The 18,632-nt window shown below is 60.2% G+C and overlaps 1 protein-coding gene across 1 annotated transcript in view; it reads left to right on the forward strand.

Moving 5' to 3' along the window:
- CARMIL2 (capping protein regulator and myosin 1 linker 2) overlaps window positions 1-18,632 on the forward strand; it is a 22,177-nt gene continuing 3,545 nt past the window's right edge. Inside the window, 32 exon segments of the mRNA XM_050311399.1 lie at window positions 1-40; window positions 1,204-1,295; window positions 1,427-1,477; window positions 1,720-1,779; window positions 3,034-3,182; window positions 3,523-3,620; window positions 4,215-4,285; window positions 4,959-5,032; window positions 5,987-6,062; window positions 6,144-6,232; window positions 6,512-6,606; window positions 6,770-6,856; window positions 6,988-7,097; window positions 7,448-7,525; window positions 7,657-7,733; window positions 7,821-7,925; window positions 8,153-8,222; window positions 8,382-8,463; window positions 8,967-9,063; window positions 9,353-9,410; window positions 9,929-10,101; window positions 10,767-10,835; window positions 11,312-11,405; window positions 11,478-11,573; window positions 12,154-12,282; window positions 13,183-13,296; window positions 13,419-13,594; window positions 14,042-14,129; window positions 14,568-14,684; window positions 15,184-15,250; window positions 16,313-16,584; window positions 18,289-18,392. Coding sequence (XP_050167356.1) covers window positions 1-40; window positions 1,204-1,295; window positions 1,427-1,477; window positions 1,720-1,779; window positions 3,034-3,182; window positions 3,523-3,620; window positions 4,215-4,285; window positions 4,959-5,032; window positions 5,987-6,062; window positions 6,144-6,232; window positions 6,512-6,606; window positions 6,770-6,856; window positions 6,988-7,097; window positions 7,448-7,525; window positions 7,657-7,733; window positions 7,821-7,925; window positions 8,153-8,222; window positions 8,382-8,463; window positions 8,967-9,063; window positions 9,353-9,410; window positions 9,929-10,101; window positions 10,767-10,835; window positions 11,312-11,405; window positions 11,478-11,573; window positions 12,154-12,282; window positions 13,183-13,296; window positions 13,419-13,594; window positions 14,042-14,129; window positions 14,568-14,684; window positions 15,184-15,250; window positions 16,313-16,584; window positions 18,289-18,392 — 3,158 coding nt within the window.

An 18,632-nucleotide genomic window follows, 5' to 3' on the forward strand; every position in this document is an offset into this window, starting at 1 on the left:
ATGGCTGCGTCCCCCGGAGGGATCCCCGCGGAGCTGCAAGGTAAGCATCGCCCGCCGCCGGGGCATCCGTGCCACATGGAAGGCGCCAGCACGGGGCCTGCTCAGCCCCAGTTTGCTGTGCTGGGGTTGGCAGGGCCACTTTCGGGTTCCTCAGCAGCAGCAGCTGAGGTTCAGGGGGGTCCAAGAGGTGTCTGTGGGATGCTCTTATCCCCCAAAAACTCACATGCCTGAGGATGCAGCTTGGACCAAAAGCATCCCCAGATAACCTGTCTCCTCAAGGATGGGGTTCTGCACGGCTCAGGCTGCCTGGTTTGTGGGTACAGCTTTTGGTGCTCCTCACTCCCATGGGCTTGGGTTCTCTCTCTGTCTTGGGGGTCCCCAGCAGCTCCCTGGGGAGGCACAGCCTGCAGCCCAGGCTGAAGTACCACTGCTCCCAGACTTCTCTCATCTGATTGAAAAGCCAAGGGTCCTTCAGCCTCATCAGCCCCACTGAGGCTTGAAGCAGGGTGGGAAGGAGCTGGGTCACCACGTCCCTGCAGCCTCAGGTCCCAGCGCTGCCAGGGTGGGTCTGTGGGGACACCTGGCTCAAACCTCTGCACCACAGGCGTTGGGGGTGTTGTGGAAGCCTGGTTTGCTTTGCATGTCAATGGACAGCTGTGGTTCTGGTCCTGTTTCTCCCTGGGGGAGGCAGGAATCAGGACAGGTGGGGAGGTGACGCTCAAGGCAGGAGCAACGCCCACACTGGGCCAGTAACTGTGGGAGAGACTGGTCTGTGGACATGGGGAGGTTGGTACACGAGACCACCCTGGCTGCTCAGTGGGGAGGAAGGACTTGGGGTGCCCATTGGCTCCTCACTGGTAAATTTGGGAAGGAAAGGAGAGAAACGAGGACCCTCTTGTCACTCAGTGCCAGCTCCCAGTGAGCGAGGGCAGTGTGAGCCAACGACCCCAAAGCCCTGTGCTCAGCCAAGGCTGTGGCAGGTGATGGGGAAGTGGGTGCATCATTCAAGTAGCAAATGAGACCCACAGCTGGTGAAGTGCGTGGTTTAGATGAGAGCAACCAGGGTGTGATTTCAGGTGTGGATGGAGCGGAGTATATTCAGGTGGGCATGCAGGGACAGTGTCCCCAAGGGCAGCAGGGCGTGTGGAAGAGAACCAAGGTGACTTCAGCCACCTCATTTCACGTGGGCATTGGTCTTTTCAGAGGGCATCAACACCTTCCTGGGGACAAAGAAGGTGCTCCTGGTGCTGAGTGTCCAGCTGCAGGTGAAGTCCAAGTATGACGACTTCGTCTTGGTACGTGCAGAGTCCTGCCTGGTTCCCGCTGTCCTGGCTTCCCCAGGCAGCTGTTTGATGGCTGCAGTGAGGGGCAGAGGTGGCTCCCAGGTCACCACTGTCCCTTGCCACAGCAATGTCCCCCTGCCTAGGTGCTGACGCCCTGGAGAGCGTACGTGCTGCCGGTGGTGCTGCCGGTGAGGGTGAGTGTGGGGTGGTACAGCCCTGAGGGGGCTTGGGGCACTGGGGTGAGTGACCTCGGGGTCACCTGGGTCTGGGGAGCTCTCAGGAGCAGGATGAGGAGGGGTCTGGTTCAGGGGCTGGTGAAGGCTGGGGGCAGGGCCAGGCACTGTTTGAGGTGTGGGGAAAGGTGGGGGCTGGGGGGCACCCTTGGGTCCCCCTTCTCCATCAGCGCTGGGGCTGATCCTGCTCTTCTCGCCCACAGGTTCACAGCAGCTTCAGCTTCCTGGAGGTGAGGGAGATGACAGTCCAAGAGCCCAGTGTGGTGAGTGGCACCAACATCCAGGGCAAAACCAACCCAGGCAACCCCCAAACTTGTGCCCACCTTCCCCCCTGGGAAACCCTGGTCTCGAGCCCACCACAGGGTCTGGGGGTGTTCTGGTTCCTCGTTGCACATCGAGGGTCACCAGTGATGATCCCTGAGAAGCTCCACAGGGTATTTTTCTCTTTTCCACCTGAAAATAAATCCTCTTATGGCCTCACTGGGGGACTCACCCTCGGGGCTGGAGGTGCAGGGAGGCACCCAGGGGTGCTGGGTGGGTGCCTGCCCCTCTCCTCCTCCAGCAGCTGCAAACAGCACCTGGCCGTGCTCAGCAGGGACAAGGTGACAAATGGCTGCTGGCTTACCAAGGTGAAGACAAATTTAGCAGGACGGTGTTTTAAACCCAGTTAATCCTCTTAGAGAGAGAGGCAGGCACTCAGGGCAGATGCAGCCATGGGAACCATGGGAGAGAGGAACGGGGTGCCCAGGCTTGGATGTGTTGGCTGGAACAGGGCTATGGTCCTTGTTAACCTCCTGTCTGGTCCTTGTTAACCTCCTGTCTGGCTCTTGCTTGCTAAAACATCACCAGTGACAGTGGCCTCAGCCTCCAAACAGGGTTGCTGCAGCTCGGGAGGCTGCGTGGCTGAGCCCCGGGAGAGAACTAAAGGACCTGGGCAGAGACTGAGGGGTGCTGAGGGTTGAAACCTCGGGGTGGAGGGGGGTGAGACATCTGACTGGGTTATGGAGAGCCCAGGGGTTGTTAATGTGCAGGCAGACCCACGCTCTCCTGCCTCCGCAGCCCCGGGCACCGGCGGAAGCGCCGTCCTCGCCTGATGCCAGTGGATAATTGTCATCTTGCTCCCACGCCTCAATCAGCGTGTAATTAAATCAGGGAGCGTGTTGCCATGGGATTTTTTTTTTTTTTTTTTTAATTCCTGGTAGGAACCAAAAGCTAAAAAAGCCTCAAAACCCGATTAGATAAATTCAGGGAGGAAACCTCCATCCTCCAGCTGCAGCTGCTGCAGGCGGAGGCAAGGCTGTTCTCACCCCTCTGCACCAGCTTAGCTTGAATTTTGGGGAGGTTTATGCCTTATTCTTGCACGTTACAGTCTGTTGAAGGTGTTTTATCCTGAATTCCTGGTGCTCACAGCCTTCCCTGCGCTCACGCTGCTCTGGCTGGGTTGGCACTGAGGAGCTGATGGCTGTCACCGTCGTGTCTGGGGGCTCTGGGACGCTCTGTGCTGCCAGCTTGCTCAGGCATCTCTCATCCTTTGGACCCCGCAGGTTGTCATAGAAACAGATGCAGCATCTTACGCCTTCCGGTTCATGTCCCTGGATGATTTGGAGCAAGTTGTTATCCATGTCACCATGTCACTTAAGAAGGTCTTTCCAGACTCATCCCTTGGGTAAGGGTCTTCTGCTCCTCAGGGGTGCTTGTGTGGGTACCAGAGCAACCTCTTTGCTCAGAAAAGTTGCAGATCACAGAATCCTGGTATGGTCTGGGTTGGAAGATCATCCAGTTCCAACTCCCCTGCCACGGGCAGGGACACCTTCAACCAGAAGGTCCCAAACGTAGGATGGGTTCACAAGTGTGTTTTAGTAGGAAAAACATGGTCAGGGGCCAGACCCTGCTTTCTGGATGAATATTTCTGGCCTCCCTACACACAAGGGTTATAGCTAAGCATGAAGTGGTGGAGTTCCTCTTCTCCCAGCTCACCACCACACATCCCTGTGATCCTTCCCCAGGACACTGCTCAAGAACTCCCCTCCCAGCCTGTATGAGAGGATCCAGCAGATCCTGGACTCGCTGGAGGAAATGCTGCAGAGCAGCCCTGGGCCCTGTGGTAAGTCCTGCTGCAACCTCCCCTAGACAGGACCAGGAGGGCTGGAGCACTTTGGGGACCATTCCAGCCCTGCATCCATCAACCCCAGCTCTGCTGACAGCTTCCACCTCTGCTGGCAGGGCACCGTGGTGGCTTCAGTCAGCTGGAGCCCTGCTAGTGGGGTCTGCTCTCCACCAGCCCAGCCCATCCCCTAGGGCAGGAGCAGGTTTGATGGGATGTGGTTTCAGGAAGCAGCAGGACAGCTCTGGGGTGAGGATGCTCAGGATCCACCTGTGAGGACCTGCAGCTGTGGATGCTTCCTCTCCCGTCACAGGGCATGGCTGCAGAGCTTTCCCTGCAGCCTGGTTTGGAGCAGGGTACCTCTATCATCACCATAGCAATGTGCCTTGCCTGGTATCCACATGGATCCAGCAAAGCCAAACACAGCCCCCTGAGCTGGGCCATCGCTTTTGGGCTGACAGCAGATCTCTGGCCCCCTTGAGGAGGGAATGGGGGGAGCCCTCACCATCCTTCGGAGTCCCTGCCATCCCTCTCCTGTTTCCTGCCCTCTCCCATGGGAAGGTGTGTGCCCCCAGGACTGCCTTCTCTTTGCAGGGGGTTTTTCGGAGACCTACGCTGCGCTGTGCGACTACAACGGCTTCGCCTTCCGCGAGGAGATCCAGTGGGTGAGCTGCTCCACCCCAGGCCCACGGGTGGGCAGGGAAGCAGGATGTCTGTGGGTGCCTCTGCTCCAGACAGCAGCCTCGTGGGGAGCTGGGAACTGCAGCTTTGCCTGGCTTGAGTGTGGGGCTGGGACATCCCAGGGACCAGAGGCATCTCGGGGGTATCCGAGATGGGAACTGCAGCTTTGCCTGGCTTGGGTGCCCCCTGCTCCTCGGTGGGCTGGAATCAAAGTGCAGGTGGGGGTCAGATGCCTTGGACCAGATTGTTTCCCAGATTGTGACCTAAAGAGAGCCCCTGAAAATCTGGGACCTTGCTGAATGTCTGTAGTAGAGGAGCTCCCTGCTGGGACTCAGCTATAACAGAACCCCTCTCCCTCTGGGACACTGATCCCCTCCCACCTCTCCCCACATCCTCACTCCCACCAGCCTGGGGTGCATTCCTTCTTCTGACCAATCCCTGCCAAATTGCTCCAAGACCCACCAGTCTGTCCCCACAAACTGGGACACGTTCCCTGCCCCCCAGAGCACCAGGGGAGGGTTTAGGCTTGGGGTTTAGGCAAAGGACTCCCCAGAAGAGGGTCCCCAAGGGCTCAGCTCCCTCCAGTAGTGCTGGGCACCCAAGCCATCCCCAGGACCAGGTGCTGAGCCTCATCCACGTGTCCATCCTTCTGGGAAGGACGTGGACAACATTTACCACAGCCAGGACTGCCGGGAGTTCAACCTGCTGGACTTCAGCCACCTGGAGAGCCGGTGAGTCCCCCAGCCGTGCCCTGTGCCACACCAGCCCTCATCCTCATCCTCCCTGTCCCTGCCAGGGGTGCCCCAGCACGCTCCTGCACTCGTGTTAGATGCATTGATCACTTTACACGCTCCAAGGATGCTCCCCCGCACCAAACACCACGAGCCCTGTCCCACGGTGCAACAACCCCGAGTCCAGGCAGCCTCTCTGTTCGTTTTTAACTCTTAAATCAGCCCGTGAGCTGCTTGCAGGGGTGGAAACCCAACGTCACTGTGGCTTGCAGCTCGTGGCTGTCAGGTGTTTCCCTATGCAAAGCAGCTGGTGCCACTCACCCCCTCGAAACCTGGCACTGCTCCCTGCCAGCCACCCCAGATATCTGTTATAACCTTATTAAAACCTTGTTATAACCTGACAGTGGGGCCACGAGGTCAGGCTGTGCCTGGAGTTGTCCCTGTAGGGCTCAGCTGTGTCTCCATCCCAAGAAAGATGGAGCAAGGGCTCTGCTCTGGGGTGAGGCAACAACCAGTCTGGGCTGAGTGTTTTGGGGAGCAGAGGACCTGTGTTCAGCTGACCAAGAAAGGAGGCGGTTTTAGACATTTCTTTGGACGGGGAAGTAAAAAAGAAACTTGTTTCCACTTGAGCAAAACCCGTGTCTGAGCTCAGAACTAAAAAGAATTTGAAACCCAGAGGTTTAGATAGAAGCATGCAAATGGTTTGAGTAATTTTGTTTCGCCCAGGGGAATAATCTGGGGAAGATAAGCTGTGTTTGTGGGTTGCTTTGAACTCATGGACCAGTCCTGCTCTGTTGAGCACTGTGTTGGGGCACCATGTTGAGTTTGGGCATTTTGGGGCACCCCAGGGTTGGGTGTCCTGGGCAAACTCATGGTTGGGTGCTTTGGGGCACCCATTTGGGACCAACCTTGTCTCATCCTGGCCCCAAATCCCTCCTCCCTGTCACCCTGCAGGGATGTGGCGCTGAGTGTCGCTGCCTTGTCCTTCAACCTGTGGTTCACCAAGCTCTCCTGCAAGGACTTCAGGCTGGTGAGTGCCTGGGCAGCTGCAGTGCTGGGAGCAGCAGAGGGGACCAGGTTTCCAGAAGGGCTTTCTCTTCTCCCTTACCAGAACCAGGAGATTTCGGAGCAGCTGCTCTACATGCTCAGCAAATCGGTGACGCTGGAGGAGCTGGTGCTGGAAAACAGTGGGTTGAAAGCGTGAGTGAAGGTGTTGCAAGGCAGTGATGAGCAGGGGCTCGGCACCCTGGGCATGGAGCAGGGAGGTCCGTGGACTCTCCCTGGGAGCAGAGACCCCCACAGCCTGGAAGGCCGGTGAACACCACCCACCCTCAGAGGTGTTCTTGGCTCCTCAGATGGAGCCAGCCCTGCCACCCAGGCAGGACCTGAGGGCTTGTCCCCATAAGGCTATGGGGTCGCTGGCTGTGTCTCCTGGAGGTGTCCAAACCTTGCTCAGATGGGTGACCCTTCTCCCCACAGCGACTTTGTGCAGAGGATGGCCCAGGCTCTCAGCAGCCACCCCGACTCTGTCCTGCACACCATCAACCTCTCTGGCAACCAGCTGGAAGACAGAGGTACCCAAATTCTGGGCTGGGATGAGTTTTCACCCATGAAAACTGATGTTCAACTCCAGATCTCACCAGCAGCTGCCCCCTGTGCTGGGGGCTCTGGCTCAGGGTGAGATGGACACCTGTCTGTGCTGACACAGCAGTTCAGGGCTCTCTGCTCTTCCATCAGGGATTGCTGCCTTCAGCCGGCACCTGGAGAAGAGTTCCAAGGGTCTGCAGAGCCTCAGCTTGGCCAGGACGATGCTCACAGCCAAAGGTACAGCTTGGAAAGGGCATCTTCATGGCTGTGATGTCCTGCTGCCCCAGCAGGGGGGAAATGCCCCTTCCACAGCTCTCCCCAGTGCAGGGAACCTGCGACCATCCATCCCTCCCCCTCTATTCGAGCAGGAATGAGCACGTTGTGCAAGGCCCTGGCAGATAACAAAGCCATTGGATTGTCCCTCCGGCACTTGGACCTCTCTGGAAACCCCGGCACCCTGGCTGGGGATGACATCAGCGTGAGTACCCCTGGTGTGATGGGGTGACACTGCCTGGGATCCGTCCCCAGCGTGGCTTGGATGGCTTTGGTATCCTGGGGGTCCATGCCCAGCTTTCCAGCACCCCAGGGATGGGAATGTCACGGCTGAGACCCCCCCTGACTGCCCAGGAGCAGCTGAGGATGCCCTGGGGACACCCCTCTACATCTCCCTGTGGGAGGGTGGGAGATGCCACCTGGAGCCAGGATGTATCCCATGAGTGAGTGGGTCCCTCTCACCAGGCAGGCTGGAGCTGGGATTTCAGGGCTGCTGAGTGGGTGGGGGGGTTCAGGGATGGGATTTCAGGGCTGCTGAGCCCCCTCTGCCCACAGAACCTGCAGAGCCTCCTCCGCCAGTGCCACTCCCTCTCCCACCTCAGCCTGGCTGGCACGGACTGCCCTTTGGATGCTGTGAGTACCCACAGAGGGGGTCCTGGCAGTGAGACCCTGCCCTCAGTGTCCCCCCCCCCCCCCTGGGCTGTGTGAGGGGCAGCAGCACCTCGGGGTCCTCCTCCACACAACCTGCATGCCCACCCTGGCAGCTCTTTGGAGCCCTGGTCCACGGGTGCCACAACAGCCTCATCCACCTGGATCTCTCCAAAAACCTGTACTCCCACAGGTAGGGCCCCGGGGTGGCACAGGGGGGGCCGTGGTGGCTGGTGCTGGGGGGGGACAGGTGATGCCACGCTGTGCCCGTCCTTTTCAGGAGGGTGAAAACCATCTCCCCTGACATCAAGGAGTTTTTCAGCCAGGCCTGTGCCCTCAGGCACGTCTCCCTGGCAGGGACCAAGCTGCCTGCGGACGTGGTGAGGTGAGGATGGGCTGGGAGTCCACCCAGGGGGAATGGATTTGGGATGAGCATGACCCAGGAGAACCCTGACTCGGTGGGGAGGGTGTGTGGATGGAGCTGTGGGAGGCAGAGCTCTGGGAAGGATTTCTTCTCCAACATCCCCCTCTCCCTGGCCCCTTGGGGTGCCCCACAACGTGTGCTGCTGCCCCCATTTCTTACACCAACGGGAGCTTTGGTGACTTTTCCAGGGCTTTGCTGCAAGGGCTGGCAGACAACAGCCACATCAGTGACCTGCACCTGGACCTTAGCAGCTGTGAGGTGAGGGGCCAGCACCCAGGGGTGCCACCAGCCCAGCCAGGGGGTCCCACTGCAGCAGTTAGGGGAGGTCTGTGCCCTGTCTGACCTTCCCCAAGGCAGGATCCTGTTTTCAGGGCTCAGTGCCTCCCCTTGCACTGATGTCTTGCTGTTTCTTCCAAGCTGAGATCAGCTGGGGCCCAGGTCATCCAGGATCTCATCCCTGATGCCAGCTCCATCAGCAGCCTGGACTTGTCTGACAATGGTAGGTTGCTTTCTCCCAGTCTGGGAGAAGGTCTCTCCATCTCCTGCATCTCACCAGATTTCCCTGGGGATGGTGCAGCCACGAGGATGGGAGTGCAGGCAGCTGCCTGCAGGGTGTGAGAACTCCCCCCACGCTGCCCAGGGTGGTGGGTGGGTGATGGAGGGCACATCTCTGGGGGATGGCACACAGTAAGTGCCACCTACAGCTCCGTAAGTGCCCCCATGGCTCCGAACAGCACCGGCACCCCAAATAGCAGGAGTGCCCAGAGTGGGTGCTCCTTCCCTGGGGATCCTCACCCCTCGGGGACTCGGGCTGTGCACAGGTCTTCAGTCTCCTTGAGGGAGCCAGGAAGGGAGGGAGACACTCAGGAGCTCCCTGAGCATCTCTCCACCATCCCACGGTGGCAGCTTGGTGGCTCTGCAGTTCTTCTGTGAGGGACCACCTTGATGCCACCTCCGTGGACTGCTTGGAGCATCCTGGTGGGTGTCTCCCATCTCTTGCAGGCTTTGACCCTGACATGGTGACCCTGGTGCTCTCTATTGGCAGGAGCAAGTCCATCAGGCACGTCTCTCTGGGGAAGAACTTCAACATCAAATCCAAGTAAGTGCAAAGCTGCAGCACCCAGGTCAGGAGCCATCCTGGCACCGTGCACCCACCCCGACTCTCTCTCCCCATGGAAAGCCCAGGGGTCGGTAGGAATTGCCTGCCCATCCTGGCTGCTCCAACCCAACATGGAGCCAGGGGCTGTGGGGGGACAATGCCAGCAATTAGTGCAGTCCCAGGGATGGGTTGTGGCATCAGGCAAGAGTGGGAGGGAGGATGGAGCTCTGCTGGCTGCCTCTGTGTCCCTGGGGTGCACATGTAAACCCCTCCCTTGCTTCTCCTGCAGGGAAGGACTGTTGGATGTCCTGCACCGCATCGTCCAGCTCACCCAGGAGGAGGACTGTGTAAGTCCAGCTTGCCCTCAGCCACCCCAACCATCCCATCTGTGCTCCTGGTCACCCTCTGCCACCACCGTGCAGCCTCCATACCAGGGTGCCATCCAGATCCCTCCTGGCTCAGGCTGGGAGCAAACCTCCCTCCCTCCCACTGCCATTCAAACCCTTCTGCTTTTATTTTCCTCGGTCTGAAGCAGATGCTCAGACAGAGAAGTGGGAGCTGTTCCCATTCATCTGGGAAAGCTGGAGCCTGTGTCTGGCTGAAGGCAGGGAGGAGACACTTGGTGTAACCTGGATGCAGCCCAGCTTTCCAAAAAAAATATCCCTCTTTTCTCCTCACTGCCTGCCAGGCATCTGAGCTAAATCCAGGCTGTTGCTTAAGCACCCACTGCCCTCCTGTTTCTTGGGGTGCAGCATCACTTGGTGTCTCCAAAAACAGCAGCAGCCCAGAGGCTTCTGGACAGGGAGGGAGGCTGCACCTTGACACGTGCCCTGGCCACCTCTCCCCCTCCTTGTCCCCTTCCCAGCCTCTCCAGTCGCTCTCTGTGGCTGAATCGCGCCTCAAACTGGGGACCAACGTGCTGCTGAGCGCCCTGGGCAGCAACACCAGCCTCACCGCCCTGGACATCAGCGGCAACGCCATGGGGGACACGGGGGCCAAGATGCTCGCCAAGGCCCTGCAGATCAACACCAGGCTCAGGTAGTGGCAGGTCTATGTCACCCTGGGGGTGCCCTTCCCGCCCTGGGAGGATGGTGGTGCCATCAGAGCAGGCTCGTCACGGCTCCTGGTGACCGTGGATGTGGCCCTGGACCATTCCTGGTGCATGGTCAGACCCTGTGCCTGTGTGCTGTGCTCGTGGCAGTCACTGGAAGTGCTGGTGGGGAACATGTGAAGGCCAAAAGAGCAGCTCAGTCCCTGCCCCGACCCTTGCCAGCTCTTTGCCAGGCTCCAGCACAGCCTGGTGTGCTGCAGACAGACCTTTGCAGTCACTGCCCTCCCACACACTCTGCCATCGGTTCCTAAAATGCCGTTTTTTCACCGCATTGTGCCCACAAAACCAAGGCAGGGGTGTCTGCAGGGGGCAGGGAAGGGTGTCATGACCCAGGGCTGTTCCTCTGGGGGACATCTGCCCCTGCCAGCAGGATGATACCTGACTCTGTCCTCCCAGCCTTTCACTCCCTCCTGCCTAATTTACAGCTGCTTGCAAAGTCCAACTTTGGGTTTTGAAAATTTAAGTTCACAGTTTTTAACCTTGTTTTCAGGCTTTCTTTGTGCCTGGGGTCAGCCCTGGGCTCACTGCTGCTGGCACCCACCTCAGGGCTGTGTGGGTGCAGCAGGGCTCCCCCATGTCCTTCTCTTTGCAGGACCGTGGTGTGGGACAGGAACAACACCACTGCCCACGGGCTCCTGGAGGTGGCTCAAGCTTTGGAGAGGTAAGGAAGGAGCTTCTTGGTCCTCCTGGCTTGCTACTGCCATGCAAAAGAGCCTCTGTCACCTGTCCCCAGGGCCTCTTGTCCCCTGGAAGCAGTAAAGCCATCACACAGTTGCATACACGTCCCAAGGGAGTTAGTCCACAGCTCTGGCCTTGCAGCCAGCAAACCAACCTGCCCCTGTTCCATGATGGCACCTTCATTATCAACCCCAGGGTCTCCCTGAGCAACCAGCACAGCCTCATGTCACCCACGGAGCCCCCAGCAGGCATGGGAGGGATCTGCTGGTGGTGCTGATGTGATGCTCCTCTCCTCCTCGCCCACGGAAGGTGGGCAAAAGTTGTCCACCTTCAGGCCTGGTGCTTGGCTGGGCAGGTTCTCTGGAGGTCTGAAGGAAGAGGGGTGCATGGAGAGCCTGGGTGGGTGGTTGCTGCCTCCCTGGGTCCAGCAGCACCCGCTCACTCCACGCTGCCTCACAGGAATTACACCCTCAAGTCGATGCCGCTGCCGATGAGCGACGTGGCGCAGGCCTATCGCAGCCACCCCGAGAGAACGGAGCAGGCTGTGCACAAGGTGAGGGGACGTGTCCCGAGGGCTGCAGGGCTGGGTGCCACCCACACTGCTCATGGCCCCTTGCCTCTGCAGCTCCAGTCCTGCCTGACCAGGAACCAGCTGCGGCAGACGCTGCCGGCCCAGACCTTCCGGCTGCAGCAGGGCATCCTCACCACCTCCTCTGAACAGGTTGGATGGCCCTGCCTTGCTAGAATGAGCTCTTGCAAGCAGCACGACCCCCTTTTCGCCTTTCCTGAGTGGAGGGCAGAGCAGATTAGAGGGATGGAACAGGTTGCCTGGAGAGGCGGGAGATGCCCCATCCCTGGAAGTGTCCCAGGCCAGGTTGGATGGGGCTTGGAGCAACCTTGGTCTAGTGGAAGATACTCCTGCCCATGGCAGTGGGGTTGCAACTAAATGGCCTTTAAGATCCCTTCCAACCCAAATCCTTCCACGGTTCTGTGGTGGGCTGGGCAGACAGCTGATCTCCAAGGAACCCTCCTGGCTGCGTCCGTGCATTTCATGCATATGCAGTGCTGAGATAACTTGCTGCTACGCCACCCCATGCAGAGTGTTCCCAGCAGTCTGGGCACTCTTGCAAGCAAGTCCCTGCCACGTGGCACCCCTGGTTATTGGGCAGGGTTGCTCTGGGGGGCTGTAGCCTGCCAGTGCCCCCACCGGGCACTGTCTTCCCCGGGAGCGCCGCGGCAGGGAAGGGAACTGGCAGTGCCGCTCTGGCGCCGGCACATGACGCAGCCTCTCCGTGCTCCAGATGGTGAATGAGATCTGCCTGAGCGTGCAGAAGCACGTCGACATCCTCAGCACCTGCCGGGGCAGGGAGGTGGAGGCGGACATCGCCTGTGCGGAGGAGGCCATCAGGAACGCCAACCTGTCCGTCAGCGTGAGTGCCCCGCACGGGAAACCCCCTCCGCTCACCCCCTCGGCTCGGGATCGAAGCAGGGCATTGATCAGTTAATGACATCATTAACCAGCAGTCAGGGAACGCCAGGATGTCGATGCAACAGATGCACATCACTGAGCATCTGCAGACGCTGGAGAACAGCTGAGCATTTCTGAATCCCCTTCTAGAGCCAGGGTCAAAACATTCTCAGTCCCCTCGCCCCAAAGGCACTCAGCTGTGTGAGCCCCCCAGGGAAGGCAGAGGTTACAAGTGCACCCCATCTTTTGCATCCCATGCTCGCACACCCCTCCTTTGGAGAGGTGTCTGCTCCAGCCTTGGGCATGCCCTGCAACCCAGAGGTGCCCACACTGGTGAGAAACCTCCCTGCATCCCTGAGGGGCTGTCCTCCCTGGGGCACCCTCATCCCACCCCAGTGATGAGAGTGCTCCATCAGCCCATGATGAAATCCACCACACTGGCTGGGCAGCTCCGGGCACTGTCAGATCTGGTTTGACCCTCTTGGTCCTGTTTCTCTCTCCCCATTGCACCTTTTCCTCCTCCTCCTCCTCTACTTCTCTTTAAACCACCTCCTTTCTCTTTTTCCCAACTGTCTCAGCAGCCCCCTGGGTACTTAATCTGATGGAGATAGAATTTAAGGAGGGGAGGGAGGGTCAGTGGGTGGTGGGGAGCAGTTGAGGGTCCATCTGGGGGGGACACAGTGACTTTGAGGGACTAGGATGCCCTACCCTGGCCCTGCAAAGCCAGATCTCAGGGTGTGCCCAGCTGATGCAGGTGATGCTGTTCCATGGCACAGTCAGAGGCGCTGGCTGAGCATGGAAGGACAGGAAGCGAAGATGAGGTGGCACAGGATGATCTGTACCACCTCTCTTCCCATGGCAGATCCTACCCCTCCTGTATGAAGCTGGAAACACCCCATACCAGAACGGCAAACTGCAGCACAAGCTGGAGTGTCTCACGGAGGAAGCGTCGCAGACCTGCGGCCGGGAGATCCAGGTGGGCAGCACGGGATACTCATCAGCCTTGGCCCAAGGATAAGGGAGATGGTGCCTCCTGGAAACCACGTGAATCCAGATAGAAAGGCACCAAAACTTACCCCTTTGTTCCCCACACTGCAGGCCATCATGCAGGCGGTGCTGGACACGGCACACAGCCTGTGCCCGGCCGTGGTGCAGAAGAGCGGGGTCAGGGATCAGCTGGTCAATGCCATGTCAGAGGGGATCTGCCTCCAGGACCACCTCAGCCTCAGTGCTGTCCTGGACCAGATGGTCACCGATGTCTTCAGCAAGCTGAAGTGGGTGATGTGCCATTCTTCCTCCTAGCTCAGCAGCTGTCACTCACTCTTGGGGCCAGAGGAGGATTTTGGGGGCTCCCTACCAACTTCCCCTCTCCCCACGTTGTGGTGGTGATGTGCTGGGTCCTGTTGCTGGGTTTTCCCAGCCGTGGCTTTGCTTCCTGCTTGGGTCTAGTTCAGGTTTGTCCCTGGGAAGCTGGGGGTTTCCATGGGATAATGTTCCTGCAGGTACATCCCCATGGATGGCAGAGGGGAGCCCCAACCATCCATGTGGGAATGCACTTGGCATTCTCCATCCCAGCCAGCACCTGTTGCCATTCCTGCTCTGGCAGCATGCATGTCCTGGGTGCCACAGCCAAGTATCCATCTCCTCAGCAAGGGGGCTGGCTCCATGGCTTGCAGGGGGTGGGTGCTGGCCCTGACACCCTTCCTTCCTTCTGCTCCCAGTGAAATCAAGCTGTCCATCACAGCTGCTGCAGCCGACTGCATCGTGGATGCTGTGCTGGGAGACCTGACCATCGCCCAGTGCAAACTGGTGAGTGCCAGGGGCACCAGCACCTGCGGGATAGGGATGTGGGGCTGGGATGTGGGATAGGGGTACCCAGCATTGCCCGGGCACCAGCCAACACTGTGACCAGGGATCTGCAGTCTGAGAAGCAGGACGACTTCCACCCAGGCTGGTTTTCCTCCCAGGTAATCCCCTCCTGGTGTGGTCACAGCAACATTAACGCCCTGAGCAAAGTCCTGGAGCTGCTGCCGTGTGGTGGGGGGTGCTGGGGCGAGGCTGGGCCCGGCCACTCGTGCACTGGGGAAGGCGTGGGGCAGCTGTGCCGGGGCTGGCAGCCGGCTAATCAGGCCTAAATCCGCTCACAAATCCCAGCCGTGGGTAGGGAGCGGAGCAGCCCGGAGCACACAGGGCAGCCAGGCGCGCTTCAGCCCCTGGGATAATTTAAGCGCTTCCTAATGGTTTTAGGCAGAGAGCCTCTCCAAGCAGGGGCTCGACCTCCTGGTGCTGCTGCCGGAGTCGGCTGAGGACGATGCCGCCGCGCTGGCGAGGGGCAAGAATCCTCTGGACCTCGCCGCAGAGGAGGTAGGGTCCAAACCCAGCGGTGCCGCGTGATGCCCGCGCTGTAACCACCCTTTATCCGCCTTACTGGATGATGCCGGGCTTAGCGCCGCAGCCTCTCCGGGTGCACGAACCTCCCAGCACCCCCCCCCAGGGCAGTGCTAAGGCAATTAGTGCTGGGAAACGGGACCATTAGCCTGCCAGGCCATGCTGCTGGCACCGGGAGTTTGTCCTTGTATTGGTCCCCAGCCAGTCCTGGCTGTTTGCACCCTCTCCCTCTGGCTGTTGTTGCTGTGGGACCTGGGATCCCTCGTGCTGTGGGGTCCTGGATGGGGATGTGTTCAATCCATCGTCATGGGGGGTTCTGGAGCTGGGACAAGATCAGGGAGCGCACTCCTGAGGGTCTGGGGATGATAGCACCCATCACCTGGCAAAGCCTGGCTGGCTCTGGCTGCCACGGGATGCCACTCAGCACGACCAGCCTGTCCACACCGAAGCTGCCACCGTCCCTCTCTCCCTGCAGTACAAGATGGCCCTGCGGAGGAAAAACAAGCATTTCAGGAGCATTCGGCCCACGCCAAGCGTGAGAAGTAAGGTCACCGTGGAACTGTCCCCCCGCTGCGGCTCAGCTGGGGCATGGCAGGGGAGGGGGGCTCGCAGCAACTGCTTGGGGGGCTGGTGGGCAGAGCCCTCCGTGGTGGTGCCACAGGCTGTGGGCAGCAGGAGCTGGACCCTTCAGAGAGCCTCTCCTGGTGCTGTGGTTGGGGTCTGTGGGGAAAGCTCACCTTGACCTTGCTCTTGTGCTGGTTTGGAGAGGTCAGCTGGCTCAGTGCCCTTGGGCGGTGGGTAAATGCCCTGAGCTGTCTCCTCACGTAGCCAGGCAGGGGTGGGAGGTTTGTCTGTGACTGTGGAAGCCATGGCATCTCCCACAGCCATCCCAGGGACCACCCTGGGCATGGGCGTCACCCACCCATCCACTCACCCAACAAACTTGGGGAGAAGACAGGTTCTCCTTGCTGCTGGTGTTGCCCCTAGAGCCCTGCATGCCTAGGAAGGGGAGGAGGGCACAGGGGGGGCACAGGCACAGGCAATGAGCAGCTGATGGGCAACTTCTGCTTTTCGGTGCTTTGGCTAAAGCAGAGCTTGTGCCAGACTCCAGTGGCCAGCACCCCGGTGTCCCCAGGTGACTCCTGGTGTCCTTGAACCCCACAGCACCCTGACCCCCATCCCAGGGAATACGTGGGGGGTGAGAAGGTGCCTGCAGGGCAAAACCGGGTGTGTTTGTGGGTGCTGCTCGTCGGACCAGCGCTGGCAGAGCTCCTTCCGTGCCACTGCTGCCTGCTGCAGGTTTCGGCTGCGGGGCTCGGCTCCGTCCCTGCCTGAGCATCTCCCCGCATCCCCCCCAGCATCCCCCGCACGCAAACCTCCAGCGGCGGTGGCAGGATCCATCCCGGGCTGCGCCGCAAAGCCGCCACGCGCGCTCCCGGCGGGCACGGCCACGCTCCCCTCCCCGCGGCGGAGGCAGCGCCCCGCTGACCCTCCACGCGTGGGCGAAGGTGACGGCGTCGGCGATGATGATGATGATGATGATAATGATGATGGGGAGGCCTGGCGAGGCCGGGCGTCAACAGGGACCCTCTCGCCTCTCGTAGGTGTCTCGGAGCTGGAGCCGGCGGCGGGTCGAGACGCCAGCGGGCTCCGAGCTCACCGGGCGCCGCCGTCACTCAGCCCCGCCGCGCCGCCGGCACGCCCTGCCTCCACAAAGGATGCTGAGCCTGCGAGCGGCTCGCTCCCCGCCACGCAGCCTGCCACCGCCACCGGAATCCTTATGGACCTGCCGACCGCCGGCGAGAAGCTGGAGCATTGCACCAAAGCCAGGCCCCGGCCCAACCGCCGGCACAAGCAGCCGCCCAGCAAGCCCAATGTAAGGGGGGGGGCGGCTGGCAAGGGGAGGGGGTGTATTTGGTGTGGTTTTCACGGTTTTTTTTTTTTCCTCTTGGGTGAATTATTGCGGTCAGTATTTGTTGCAAGGCAGGAAAATGAGATGCGCGGAGACGCGTTGGTTTTATTATCCCGCATTTCAGCTGCTGCCGGAGCCTCCTCCTCGGAGGGAGGCAGCCCCAAAGGGTGGGCAAGGGGGCTGGGGGGGAGGGGGGCGCGAGGGGAATCATCCATCCCCTTTCCTGCTCAGCGGTGGGAGCCGGCAAGGAGGCAGGGAGGAACGAAAAAACCCGCAGAGTTCGGGCGCAGAGGGCCGGCGATGCGTTCGGCAATGGCTCCGGCTGCCTCCCTCCTCCTGCGCTCAGTTTGCTCCCCCTCATCCAAAACCCATCGTCCCTGAAGCACCGGTGGCCGCCACGGCTCCCAGTGATGCTGCTGGGGCTGTGCCAGCTGTGGCGGGGTGGGTTTTGCTGTGCCCCCCCCCATCCAACAGGCGAGTGGATGGGGATCCTGCCTTTACACCCCCCTTCCCCTAGGAAAAGTAACTTTTGGGTGCAGTCGGTGGTAAGTCCAGCTCTGTCACTGTGCCTGGGGCTGGATCCTGCTGGCATCACCTTGTCCCCGTGCCACCGTGATGCAGCTGGATCCTTTCACCTGCTGGAGAGCCCTGGCTTGCATGGCCACAGCGGTGCTTGCCCTTGGATCGTGGTGGGATCAGTGCTGTGAGAGGCAGGAGCTGTGTCCCACGGGCAGGGTGGGCGCTGGAGGCTGGCAGGGCCAGGCAGGGCTGGGGGACCATCACCCTGCAGCGGGACGGGCACGCCTGGCATCCAGGGTGGGCCAAGGCTCGAGCAAGGACGGGCTCTGATGGATGTGATGTGACAGGGAGAGCAGATCTCAGATGGCTGGAACGGCTCCTGAACGGCATCAATCCAGCCGTAATGAAAAGTCATTATGGATTGAAATGTCACCGATGGGGAAGCGCCTCCCTCTCATCGATAGGAAGCCACTGATGCGGTGCCACATGCCAGGGAGAGGAAGGTGCCATGGAGGAAGGCTTGGCCGTGGCGTGGACCGTTTGGCCATGGGGATGGAATGAGAAGCCTTCATGCAGGCTGTGGTGATGCTCCAATGCTGGAGCTGAAGCCTCTGAGGGATACAGATGTGGGCCCCCCACACAGGTCACCTGCTCCATCACCCACCAGGAGTGTGGGGTCCCCTCCTTGGAGCTCAAACGGAGGAAGCATCCCTGTCAAAGGCTTCTCCCACAGGGCCAGCGGGGTCAGAGGCCTGGCCCAGCTCTAGGAGGGCTTTGGCAGGATTTGCCATTGTGTGTCACCCAGGAGGGTCAGAACCACCTCACCTGTGTGTAACACACAGTGAGTTATGGGTGCCATACCCAGCCACTGTGCTGGGGAACCCCACATGTGGCACCCAGGGGGTTGAGGGGCTGGCAGGAGCCTGGGACTGGCTGGAGCCTCCCAATGCTCAAGGGATGCAGCAGGATTAGAGCCGGGATGCAGCTGATAACACTGTGGTCTGGCTTTCATGCTGGGTACGAGACGGAGGGTGCCAGCACCTCTGTTGCATTGGCACTCACTTGTTGGTGTGCAGGCCTGGGTGACACCTCTTAGTGCCTGGGGGTACCTTTGCCCCACACTGGGCTCACAGCCGTGGTTGCTCCCAGGTGCAGCCCGTGGCCTGCGAGAACAGCGAGGACAGGAGCATCACCCGCGTGGACGAGGGGCTGGAGGACTTCTTTGCCAAGAGGCTCATCACAGAAGCACTGCCGTAAGCCTGGGGGGTCCCAGGGCCCCTCACCTGCCCAGCACCCTGGCACACACCCATCTCCTGCAAATGCTGCTGGTCCCAGTGCCAAAGGAATGCTGGGGAAAGCAGCACCCCCGGGGGCATTGCTCAGGGCAAGGCTTTGAGGGGAGAGGACTGGGACAGCAGCCATGGGGTGCAGGAGGTGGCCATGAGGTCTGTCCTGCACTGGGAGTGGGTGCCCTTGCCAGGATACTGTCATCT

This window comes from Myiozetetes cayanensis, unplaced genomic scaffold, assembly GCF_022539395.1.
Source record: "Myiozetetes cayanensis isolate MyiCay16 unplaced genomic scaffold, myiCay2020 scf16, whole genome shotgun sequence".
In the NCBI taxonomy this organism is placed as follows: Eukaryota; Metazoa; Chordata; class Aves; order Passeriformes; family Tyrannidae; genus Myiozetetes; species Myiozetetes cayanensis.